We start from the raw sequence: 12,916 nt of genomic DNA, 5'->3' as shown, positions 1-12,916 counted from the left end.
CTGCTTTTCTTAGTTGTGAAAGGAGATTCCTTTCTTCTGTTCTTGACTCTACAGCCAGAACCATGTGGCCAAAGCTGGCAAGTTCTGCTGCTTGCAGGAGCTGAAACATGGCCCCCTTGTTTAAATACATCTTCACCAGATTTTTGTTTCCATGGTTTCCTTCACTACCTAAGGTTGGCTGCCCTAAGCTTGCTCTGTAGACTGACCTTGAACTCAGAGGTCAGCATGCTTTTGTCTCCTCAGAGTTGAGTGATTCAAGGCGTGTACCACCATTGCCTGGACTTAAACTGTTGTCCAATTCCTTTTCACAATATGGACGCTTAGCTGGGTGGAACTCCTGTCCTGAGGTCACCACCCCCTTTATTCCATTTAACACCTTGTTTAAATGTTAATTTAAAGATTGTTTACCTCCCTGAATATAGGATTTAGTTCCTTTCCACTTTCTGTGCTTCTTTTCTCCTTGAAGCATACATTTTGTATTTTTCCTTGCTCAGCTTGCCCCTTTTCATCAAGACCCTTATAAAGATCATCAAGATCTTATAAAGATAAGAGTGAACCATAGGGTAGTGTCTATACTAGGCTGTTTTGAGGTTTCCTTTACCAATACAATTAATCTAAATCTCTTCAGCTTAGCCTCAGACAGACGCTTCAGACAAGGGCAGAAAGCAGTCACATTCTTCACAAAAATATCACAAGAATGACCTCCAGGCAACATACTGAAAAGACCCCCGGAGAGGACCTTTCCCTCAGGAGGAGACCCCCAAGCGCCCAATGACCGAACCGAGGCCACTCGGATGCAATCAGCAAGAGGGTTTATTGGAAAACACAGGTACCTGCGGGCACACAGTCTCTTCAGAGGACTTGCGCGCCCAGCAGCTCCAGCATGGGGCTTTTATAGGGTTTGGGAAAGCAGAACCGGGCGTACAGAAGCAGATGCATATTTACGGGATTGGTGGATTTAAACGAGGCATATAGACATGTTCACATATGATTGGTTATTTCACAAGATGAGGTAATAAGGTATTGCTACTACACATTGGCAGGTTTGAATCATATTCAAATGAGGTTGTAACATGGTAAAAGAGTACGTGGGCTGGGACGTCCTGAATGTCAGGGGGGGCTAGGGACTTATCCCTTCCTGCCAGATCCGGTACTCCTAGTCTGTTCTGTATTCCTTTCCTTTTATGGTCTGTTAGTTTTAACGGTGACTCGGCCCTAGGTATCTGGGCGTGCCTGGGCTCGTTCAAGCCTGTTGCAGCTCTGAGTTAAGACTCATGGGGTGGGTCTTTCATTTTCCCCCATTTTCTTTTAGACTTGAGTAGAATCCTTTACTCAAATTTTACTCAAATTGAATTCTAAGGAATCTCTTCCTGTTGTCTTACCCTCTGGTATTGTTGGGTGAGAACAAGCGTCTGAATGAGAGTCTGTTCTTTATGAACTGCATCAATCTGTTTAGAATGCAGGGGCCAAAGAGGAGGATTAGGAGGAGGATGATTAAGGGTCCCATCAAGGTGGACACCAGGGTAGCAAACCAAGGGGATCGATTAAACCACCCCTCGAACCAGCCTTGTTGGGAATCAAACAGCTTCTGTCTCTGGGCCAAGCGTTCTCGGAGCTTAGCCATGTTATCTCTCACTAATCCTGTATGGTCTGCATAGAAACAACATTCTTCTTTTAGAGCAGCACATAGCCCTCCTTCGCGAAGGAACAGCATGTCTAGCCCTCTCCTATTTTGTAAGACTACTTCAGACAAAGATGTTAAGGACTTTTCTAATGCACTCACGGATTCCTCGATAGCTTTTTAGATCTGCATTCATGGTGCTTGTAGCTGGATTAAAGTGACCCGTCTCGATGAGGGCGGTGGTCCCCGTCCCTATACCTGCAGCCATTCCTCCTAAGGTGATTCCTCCTAAGAGTAGAGCTAGGGTCATGGTGATGGGTTCTCGCCTGAATCGAGTCAGCCCCTCAAAATGTGAGTATATGTACTCGGGCCCATGGTAGGTGACCTTAGGCCAAATTTCTACCAGTACACAGTAGTCTGAGGATCTGCGGAGGATTGCGGCGGAGATACACGGTGTCAATCCAGTGTTACAGGCCCAGTAGGTGCCTGTAGGAGCTGCTAGGTAGTAGCTTCCAGTGGGGATCCTCATGGTGATAGCGCAGAGGACCTGGTGAGTGGGGGGTATGGTCCCTATACAGAGTCCCTGTCCTGAGACTTCCGGCAACGTCAGCCTATGGCTAGGGAGGGTTGTGCAGCTGGCCGGGGCCGTGGTCTGATTAGTATAATTCCCCATGACTGCCACACCCTCATAATAGGGCGGGCTAGAGACCAGGCACAGCCAGCATTCTTGGGTTTTGTCAGGTTCTGAATAATTGAGTGCCAAGTATGCCCCGGTCACTAAGTTGATTAGCCGGTCTCCTGTCCCTAGCAGCTGAGGGGCCGGTGTGGAAGGGTCCCTAGTCGGGGAGGGAGTTGTCAAGATATCCCCGGAGTTCTGAGTGGTGTTTAGCCATAGTGGGGGTCTGACCGGGGCAGTGCGGTGCTGGTCTGGGGAAGGGGCTTTTGATCCATGAGGACTGGGTTTGGACCAATCTCTTGTCTGACCGTTCTCTCACCAGTTGGAGGAAAACAGGAGTCCTGGGTTAGTTTGGCCAGGGGTATACAACCGTATCCCCCCCCACGCCCCCACCTTCCAGTCTGTGTTTTTACCTTGATCCGTGAATTCGATTGTAATTGAGATTCTCCTGAGTCTCAGGGAGAAGGCCACTAAGTCCCCTTCTTGGTCCCCACCATCCTCGAGTGTAAGTCCCACGCCCCCATTTCGCGCAGTAGAAGGGCTCAGGACCTCCGCACTCCCGTGTCCTCTTACCTCCGGGACAAGTATACCAATCAGAGTGTTTGCAGAGTGGGTATGAGTTGTGGGGAGTCCGCTCAGTATGCTCCCAGGAATCCTTAGCCAGTTGACAAAGGTCGAAAGTCAAAGGGGGCCACCAGGTTCCTTCAGCATGCTTACCATTAGCTAGGACTTGAGACCAGCCCGTCTCTAAATTAGTTATTATCCAGGACATATTATATACCTGGTGGGGGCTAGCCCCCAGACTCGCCCCACCCCTAGTCCATAAGACAGTTAAGAGCAACAACGTGAAAATCTTAGCTTTAGGGGGTTTTGAGTGCGTTGAGCCTTCCATGTCTGGGGCGCGATGTTGTGATCTGCCGTTTCCTCAGGTCGGGCTGCCTTGGCGTGAGACGCGTGGATCCAAGCCGCAATTCCGTCTACCTTCAAGGCTGTCGGGGTAGTCAGGAGAACTGTATAGGGTCCTTTCCACCGAGGCTCGAGATTCTTGGTCTGATGTCTGCGCACCCACACGGTGTCTCCGATCTGGAACGGGTGCGGCACCGTCGGTTGTTCAAGCCTGTCTTGGTAGGCCGCGGCTAGAGGTTTCCAGATGTCTCTCTGCACGATTTGTAGGGCCTGAAGATGTGCTGCCAAGGAAGGGCTATTAGCGAATTCAGCGATATTTGAATCAAAGAAATTGATAAATGGGGGTGGGGTCCCGTATACTATTTCAAAGGGAGTCAGGCCATGGGAGCCCGGTGTATTCCGGGCCCGGTATAGGACCAGGGGTAGTAGGGACACCCAATCCTTTGAGCCAGTTGCAAGCGTTAATTTAGATAAAGTCTCCTTAATTGTTCTATTCATGCGCTCTACCTGTCCTGAACTTTGGGGTCTATAAGCACAATGTAACTTCCAATCAATCCCCAATAACTTGGCCACCAACTGACTTACCTGGGAGACGAAAGCGGGCCCGTTATCTGACCCCAATACTTGGGGCATTCCATACCTGGGGAAGATTTCTTCGAGGAGCTTCTTGGTCACCACCTTGGCCGTTTCATGTTTCGTGGGGAAAGCCTCTACCCATCCGGAGAAGGTATCTATGAACACTAAGAGGTATTTGTGTCCGTACATACCAGGCTTGATTTCAGTGAAGTCAATTTCCCAGTGGGTACCAGGCCGATGTCCTCGGGGACGGACTCCTTGTCCAATTTTAGCTTTTCCTGGGTTTACCTGAGCACAGGCCCTGCAGCTTTCAGTCACCTCCCGCAAGGCCTGATCTCGTCCCAGGAGGTAGGTGTCAATCCCTTCTCATCTTAAGAGGGTCTTCATCTTCTTGAGTCCCAGGTGTGTTAATTTATGTAGGTAGGAGATTAATTCAAAGGTCATCTTCATAGGCATAACTGTTTTCCCTGTGTAGACCCACCGTTTTAGCTGTGGGTACCAAACGGCCCCCATTTTCTGTAGGAGCTTTGTGTCCTCCGTGGTGTAGAGCCAACCGGTCTGTTCCGGCTGTGGAGACGTGGGTTGATCTTGGTCTTTTAAGGACAGAACTTGGGTGCCCATGGCGGCCTCACGCGCTGAGACGTCAGCTAGCTGATTTCCCCGTGCCTCGGGGCTGTGTCCCTTCTGATGCCCTGGGCAATGTATAATGCTCAGTCTTTTTGGTAGGAACAGAGCTGCCAGGAGGGCCAGAATTTCAGTCTTGTTCTTAATGTCCTTACCCTCAGATGTGAGCAGCCCTCTTCTCCGGTAGATCTCTCCATGGATGTGTGCTGTAGCAAAGGCATAGCGGCTGTCTGTATATACATTCAGCCTCTTACCTTCTGCCATTTTGAGCGCCTGGGTTAAGGCAATGAGTTCAGCCCGCTGTGCGGAGGTACCAACAGGCAAGGCGCTTGCCCAGATCACTTTGTCCTCCGTAGTGACCGCGGCTCCAGCTTTCCGTTCCCCATTCAGCAAGTAGCTGCTACCATCGGTGTACCACGTATGGTCAGCATCCTGGAGAGGTCGGTCCGATAGGTCTGGTCTGGTTCCATGTACTTCTGCAAGGATCTGCAGACAGTCGTGCTGTTCTGCCTCCTCTGGCAAAGGAAGCAGAGTGGCTGGGTTGAGAGCGACCACGGGCCCAAACTGGACCCGTTCCGCATCCAGTAGCAAGGCTTGGTAGTGGGTCATGCAGGGAATTAGAGAGCCAGCGGTCAGGGGCTGTTTTATCAAAGCCTCCACTGCATGGGGTGCCAGGATGGTGAGTGGCTGCCCCAAGGTCAACTTCCCAGCATCTTTAGTGGGGACGGCAATGGCTGCCACCATTCTCAGGCATGGTGGCCAACCGAGGCCACAGGGTCTAATTTCTTAGACAGGTAGGCTGCACAGGCGCTTCAGGGTCCCAGTCTTTGTGTTAGGACCCCCTTAGCATACCCTTGCTTCTCATCCACAAATAGTTCAAAGGGCTTGGTGATGTCTGGGAGACCCAAGGCAGGGGAGGACAGCAAGGCCCGTTTAATGTTATCAAATGCCTCCTGTTGTTCTGCCCCCCACTGGAAGAGCACCCCCTGTTTAGTGAGAGGGTACAAGGGGGCTGCCATCTCGGCAAACCCAGGAATCCAGAGGCGGCAGAATCCTGCCGTTCCTAGGAATTCCCGTAGCTGTCGGCCATTTCTTGGGGCTGGGATGTTGGCCACGGTCTGTTTCCTAGCCGGAGTCAGCCATCGCTGTCCATCCCTTAGTTGATAGCCTAAATAAGTAACCTGGGTCTGGCAAATTTGAGCCTTTCTGGCAGAAGCTCGATAGCCCAATCGCCCCAAAGTCTGCAAGAGGGATTCTGTTCCCTGGTGGCATGCTGTCTCAGAAGTGGCCCCTAGAAGAAGGTCATCAACAAACTGAAGAAGTATAAGAGTGGGGTGCTGGACTCGAAAGTCAACCAAGTCCCGGTGTAAGGCCTCATCAAAGAGCGTTGGGCTGTTTTTGAAACCCTGTGGTAGCCTTGTCCAAGTCAACTGTCCCGAAAGTCCCATTTCAGAGTCTTTCCTCTCAAAAGCAAATAAGGGCTGGCTTTCTGGGCTCAGCCGGAGGCAGAAGAAAGCATCCTTCAGATCTAAGACCGTATACCAAGTATGGGTGGGAGGCAGGGTGCTGAGTAGGTTATAAGGGTTTGGGACAGTTGGATGAATATCTTCTACTCTTTTGTTGACCTCTCTCAAATCTTGTACTGGCCTATAGTCTCCAGTGCCGGGCTTCTTAACAGGTAGCAGAGGCGTATTCCAGGGTGACTGGCAAGGGACTAGGATGCCTTGGTCTAAGAGCCTCCTGATATGTGGCTTTATGCCCTGATAGGCTTCCCATGACATGGGGTACTGTTTAATGGAGACAGGAGTCGCGGTGGCCTTTAACTGGATAATTAGGGGAGGCTGTTGGAGCACCAACCCCATCCCGCCAGTCTCCGCCCAGGCCAGTGGGAATTTCATTGACCCAAGAGTCTATTTCTGGAGATTTTGGCTTGTCCTGTTCTGGTTCATATAATCTATATTCATCTTCTAACTGAAGGGTTAAAATCTGAAGAGGAGTACCGCGGGGCCCGGTTACTCGGGTCCCTCCTTCTTCAAAATGGATCTGAGCTTTTAATTTGGTAAGCAAGTCACGGCCCAGCAGAGGGTATGGGCAATGCGGAACATGTAAGAAGGAATGGGTCACCTTACCAGTAGCCAGCTGAACCCGTTGATCTGTAGTCCAACGGTATCTCTTGCTGCCAGTGGCTCCTTGTACCCAGGCCATCCGGTCGCTGAGTTGTCCAGGGGCCTGGGTGAGGACTGAGTGCTGGGCTCCTGTGTCCACCAGAAAGGTGACTGGCTGCCCCCCAACTTCAAGAGTTATCCTGGGCTCAGGGGGGGGCTCCTGGCCCTGACCTCCCTAATCTTCATCTAGGGCCAAGAGGGAGGTCTGTGGGCGGGGTCTTCGGAGCCCGCTGGGTTTCTTAGGGCAATCTCTGGCCCAGTGTCCTCTTTCTTTGCAATAAGCACATTGATCCTTATCTAGCTTTGGCCCCTTTCGAACTCCCACCCTCTCCCTTTTCTCTTGACCCTGAACACGGAAGCGGCCAAGATTTGACTCAACTCTCTGCTTCTTTTCAGTCTCTCTCATCCTTTTCTCTCATTACTCTATCTTCCTTTTCTTCTTGTGTCTCTCTCTTGTTATAAATTTTTCTGCCTCCTTAAGTAAATCCTGCAATGTATACCCTTGTAAATTTTCTAGTCTCTGTAGCTTGGCCCTGATATCTGGTGCTGCCTGCCAGATGAAGGACATGGAGACATTTGTCATTTGTCCTGGATCATCTGGATCATAAGGGGTATACATGCGATAAGCTTCCTTAAGTCTCTCTAGGAAGGCTGAGGGAGTCTCCGCAGCCTCTTGTATCACTTGTTTCACCTGAGCCAAATTGGTGGGGCGTCGTGCCGCCCCTCGGAGACCTGCTAGGAGCAACTGGCGATAAAGGCGTAGGTGTCTCCTACCTTCAGCCGTGGTGAAATTCCAATCAGGTCTCGTAAGTGGGAATGCGTCATCGATCTCTTCCGGGAGCAAGGTGGGGCGTCCATTGTCCCCCAAAACATGTTTCCTGGCCTCTAAGAGCACTCTCTGCTTCTCCTCAGAGGTCAGGAGGGCCTGTAAAAGTTGCTGTATATCATCCCAAGTGGGCTGATGGGTAAGCAAGACAGATTCTATCAGGTTGGTGAGAGCCACTGGATCCTTAGAAAAGGGGGGGTTGTGTTGTTTCCAGTTATATATGTCGGCCGCTGAGAACGGCCAGTATTGCATCTGGCCGCCAGCCCCTTGTCTAAGCGGAAAGGCCTGGGAGGTGGAGTCTGGCGCCACCTCGAGTCGTCCCCGCAGTCTTCCAGCCACAGGGGAAGGGGCCGCCTCGTGTCGCGGTCTAGCAGGCGGCTCCACTTCCTCTTCTCTGGGCGGGGCTGTAGGTACAGGGTACGGAGGAGGTTCTTCCAACAGGAGATCTATAAGGGGGGAATTTGGGTCCTCTGGGAGGACAGGTTTCGGGGGAGGGACTTTGGGAGACTCTTCCTTAGTTAGAGCAGGATAGAGAGAGGAAGAAGCAACCAAAGGGTCAGGTGGGCTCGGGGAAACAGGTTTAGGGAAACAGGAAGCCAATGGGTCCACAAAGGGTTCTGCCCAAGGAGGAGGGCTAAATGCCAAGCTCTCCCAGGTGACAATGTAGGCCACCTGGTCAGGGTGTCCGTACGGCTTCTGGTGGAAAATCAGGTCCTTAACCTGCAAAATAGTGGTCTTATTAAAAGTGCCGTTCACCGGCCATCCCACATCGTAAGTGGGCCACTCGGACGTGCAGAGGGTCTGCCATTTTCCTTTCTTGATCTCGACCGACTGATCACGTGCTCGGTCTCGGACGTCCTTCCAATGGTCTAGAGTGAGACTCAAGGGGGTTGTTAGCGATTGTCCCATGGTAGCTTCAAAGAAAATTAGGGCACAAATTAGACAGACAAATCCAACGATCAGACAAATAACAGACAGACGCGCCGCGCGGCTTCGACGTAAAACCCAAAACAAAGAGTCAGATGGAGGTGCCGAGGGTCCTGGACCCTCTCCTCCAACCAAAACCACGTATCCCTCCGATACGGGCTGAGCCCCAAAGAACCGGGCTCCAGACACCCTTGGAACGTCTTCCAGGGCTGCGGGGGGAGAAGTCTGAGCTCATCAGCTCCTTCTCTGACCCGCCCAAACGGAGGCGCTGAGGGATCCTGAACCCTGAGACACCGAAGGCCCTGGGCCTTCTCCTCCGACCAAAACCCAGATCTGAGTCCAAAACTGAGAGGAACCGAACACGCACACAGGACAAGACAAGACAAGACAGGGCAAGACACGACAGATGCCGGCCGGCTTACCTCCCGGTGGGTGGTCGGTGGTCTCTGGGCGGAGGATCTCTAGGTCCCGGGCGAGCCCCCAAAATGAAAAGACCCCCGGAGAGGACCTTTCCCTCAGGAGGAGACCCCCAAGCGCGCCTAATGACCGAACCGAGGCCACTGGATGCAATCAACAAGAGGGTTTATTGAAAAACACAGGTACCCGCGGGCACACAGTCTCTTCAGAGGACTTGCGCGCCCAGCAGCTCCAGCATGGGGCTTTTATAGGGTTTGGGAAAGCAGAAGCGGGCGTACAGAAGCAGATGCATAGTTACGGGGATTGGTGGATTTAAACGAGGCATATAGACATGTTCACATATGATTGGTTATTTCACAAGATGAGGTAATAAGGTATTGCTACACACATTGGCAGGTTTGAATCATATTCAAATGAGGTTGTAACATGGTAAAAGAGTACGTGCGGGCTGGGACGTCCTGAATGTCGGGGGCTAGGGACTTATCCCTTCCTGCCAGATCCGGTACTCCTAGTCTGTTCTGTATTCCTTTCCTTTTATGGTCTGTTAGTTTTAACGGTGACTCGCCCTAGGTATCTGGGCATGCCTGGGCTCGTTCAAGCCTGTTGCAGCTCTGAGTTAAGACTCATGGGGTGGGTCTTTCAATACTAAAATTCTTGTTCTCCAAAACCTCCCGAGCCAGGTCCTCATGGTTCAAATCACCTTCAGAGCCACTGTCTTTCACGTTCCCACTAGGCCCATTAAGTAGCACTAAAAGCATCCCACTGCTTTCATAGTGTAAAATTCCAAAATCTACATTCCTTTAAACAAATACATGGTCAGGCCTATCATATACCCCAGTCCTGGAATCAACCTCTGTCTTAGAGTTTCATTGCTATAAAGAGACACCATGACCAAGACAACTCTTATAAAGGACAGCATTTAATTGGAGCTGGCTTACAGTTTGAGAGGTTCAGTCCATTATTGTCATGGTAGGGAGCGTGGCAGCCTGCAGACAGACAGGGTGCCGGAGAAGGAGCTGAGAATGCTACATCTTTATATTGAGGCACAAGGAGAGACTGTGTGGCACACTGGACATAACAAGTATAGGAGACCTCAAAGCCAGCCCCCCACAGTGATGTACTTCATCCAGCAAAGCCACATCTCCTGATTGTGCCACTCCCTCTGGACCAAGCATTTAAACACATGAGTCTTACCACGGACTTGTTTTTTCTATTTGAACCCCTCCACCCCAACATGTCATTCTTTCTACTTCTGAATCTGGATGGACTGCTCCCCTGTAAGTGTGGGGTTTGGCTTTCCTAGTGGTCATGAGAGGACTGGGTGTCACATCCTGACAGTAGAGGGAGATTAGCAACTGTGACGTTGACTCTCAACTGTCAATTTTGTGAGTTTTAGGGTCACCTGGAAAGAGGGCCTCTGGATGCCCGTGGAGAGTTATCTGGATTAGGTTAATTGAGATGGGATCATCCACTGCAGATGGCATCATTTCCTGTGTTAGAATCCTGACACAATCTGAACACAAGCTGTCACTGCTCTCTCGGCTACAGAGAGAGCAGCAGCCTCCAGGTCCGGCTGCTGTGGCTTTCCAGCCATGGTGGGCTGTACAAGGGAACTGAGAGATTAAAAGGGCCTTTCTCCCTTAAGTTTTATTAGGGCATTTCATCATAGCAACAGGAAAAAGCAACTAAGGCAGCTGCCCGTTAGGTAAGCCTCAGCCTGCCGGGAATGGGAGAGATGAGCTGGGCAGATAAGCACCACTTCCTTTTTCCTGTCTGATGGACGGTTCTGCTTTGTAGACCTTCCAGGACATCCTCACAGTCTCAGAAAATGAATATGCTTAAGCAAAGCTAGATCTTGTGTGTGTTTCTTTATATAAGTCTCTACATGTATGCATATACACCATGTGTCTGCATGTGTATGTCTGTGTTTGTGTGGATGTGTGTGGATGTGTGCATGTCTCTGTTTCTCTCTCTCTCTCTCTCTCTCTCTCTTTCTGTGTGTGTCTCTGTGTGTGTTTGTGTGTCTGTGTCTGTTTGGATGTATATGTGTTTGTCTGTAAGTGTGTATGCATGTATGATGTATGTGTGTGCACACATGTATCTCTGTGTGCATGTGTCTGTGTGTATGCGTGTGTGACTCTCAAAGAATAGGCTTCACAGTAGGGGTCACTACTTCTGCATCTAATTTTCTTTTGGCCCTGTACCTTTCAGAGGCGGTACCAGAACCCTGCCTCAGACTCAACTTTCTAGTGACCCTGAGCTACGGAGGATGTGCTCAGTTAACATTTGCTGCACTCATCTCTATAAGCATTTTTTTTTTATTCAACAGAACAAGAACAATACAAACCCACACTTCACGGACTATTGTGTGTCCTAGTCTGTCATGTGCTGAGTAACCTCCTCTAATGTCTCAAACTCTCTGCTAATGACAGTGAACGTAGAAACTCCTGACTTAGGGCAGAATCAATCAGAAAGGAACCTGACTGGACAAGGAGCTTCTTTTGCTCTAGGTTTCCATAGTGACCGGGTACAGGGAGCTTTAATATTTTTAGACAATAGTCAGGTTGGGTCTTAGGGAATGCTGTTATGTATTAGTTAGCAGTTCCAGCAGGGACCAGGAACAGGGTCTGCCCACCTTCCAGACCGTGGGCTCCAGGCTTCTTGCAGGGTGGTGATTGCTCTTCAGTCCTTGCCAATGGAGGACCTGCTGAAAGGCACCTCACAGACAAAGCAGGGCACACAGCGCTTTCTTCCCTAAGTGGCTCTGATTTTTCTGTAGTGCACTAAGCAGGAGTAAAAAGCTCAGAAATGGTTTAGGGTTCTTTTATCCTTCAATAAGTAGGAGCCCATAATAAATAAAATAATTGCGTGTACGTGCTTCTGTCTGTCTGCAATACTTCAGGCAGTCAGATGAAAGCCTTTCTTCCCAGGCCTCTGTCTCCATGTAAATTAGGTGCAATTTATTTCCCTTTAGCCTCATAACTCTATAAATATAGCCAGGAAAAAGGCCGTGAATAAATGCAGACCCTAGACATTAGGCAAAAGTGAGTTTCTTCTAATGCCTTTCAATTTCAGAGCAGCAAATTATAGACGCTTTCATCTGCAATCAGAGTTCAAGAGGATCTGTCTGCAAGGGTAGCCAGAACCTACTTTCTTCCTAGGTTTCACTTTCTGACTTTCTCTGGGCCTTTCTCACAGTTTCCAGTGGTTTTTAAGGGTTCGTAAGGACATTCTGCTAACCATGCACACAGGCGTCATAGGCTACATCCTACCATTCCCCTAGTTTAGTTCAAGGGTATGATAGTGAGTGGAAACAAAGGCCACTCAGAGGTCTGCCACCACTGAGAGTTCTTGAGGCCGAAGAGCTGCAGAAAGGGGAGGGTCTGGGGAAATGTGAAATGAGGTGGGAATGGGAGTTTTTAAATATTCCTTGAGTGTCTGTCTTGGCTTCCTGTGGCCTGTAAGCCAAATAAACCCTTTCCTTTTATCAGTTGCTCTTGGTCAGAGTGTTTTATTTCAGGAGCAGGGAAACAAGCTAGGACAGCGGGCTCTGTTGATTGTAGATACTTCAGTGTCATTAGCTGAAGGAACGCTGGGCAGGCAGAGTGAGGGGTGGGGCATGGAGGCTGGGTACACAGGGTGAGGGGTGGGGCATGGAGGCTGGGTACACAGAGTGAGGGGTGGGGCATGGAGGCTGGGTACACAGGGTGAGGGGTGGGGCATGGAGGCTGGGTACACAGGGTGAGGAGTGGTGCATCAAAGCTGAACCACCTTCCTGTGGTTCATTTAGGCAAAGCCCATCTGAGGGGAAAGAGAACCAAGAGAGGAATGTACATCCTGCTGACTAGGAAGGAGTCATATTTTGAAGGGTCTTTCTAATCAAATTCCAGAAATCTATTTTATTATTTTTTTCCTAAAGACGGTTTATTAGTAAATGTAATGGCTAATCTCTATTGCTAACTTAACAGGATTAAGAGTCATCTCGGAGTCAAGTCCCAGGGAATGTTAACTGCAAGCTTAACTGAGAAGGGGAGACCCAATCTGACTGTGGGCGAGCTGCAGCCAGGACTGCATAAAAAGGAGAAAAAGGCAAGCACCAGCACTCACCTATCTCGGCTTCCCGATGAGCCACCCAGGCTCTTTCCCTTGCTGTGACAGACAGCACCAGCTCCCTGCGA

The 12,916-nt window shown here is 50.1% G+C and overlaps 1 protein-coding gene across 1 annotated transcript; it reads right to left on the bottom strand.

Annotated features, from left to right (window-relative positions):
* Positions 1–2,963: 2,963 nt before the first annotated feature.
* LOC116910702 lies at positions 2,964–8,506 on the bottom strand. The gene is given in 8 exon segments (XM_032914584.1): positions 2,964–3,484; positions 3,789–5,170; positions 5,173–6,295; positions 6,297–6,963; positions 6,965–7,031; positions 7,034–8,141; positions 8,143–8,186; positions 8,189–8,506. Coding segments are annotated over 8 exon segments (4,557 nt in total). The 5' UTR covers positions 8,304–8,506; the 3' UTR covers positions 2,964–3,433.
* Positions 8,507–12,916: the final 4,410 nt, after the last annotated feature.

The sequence above is a fragment of the Rattus rattus genome, chromosome 1, assembly GCF_011064425.1.
Source record: "Rattus rattus isolate New Zealand chromosome 1, Rrattus_CSIRO_v1, whole genome shotgun sequence".
NCBI classification, from domain to species: domain Eukaryota; kingdom Metazoa; phylum Chordata; class Mammalia; order Rodentia; family Muridae; genus Rattus; species Rattus rattus.
The sequence above is the reverse complement of the archived record's forward strand: the minus strand, read 5'-3'. Positions and strand labels throughout refer to the sequence as shown.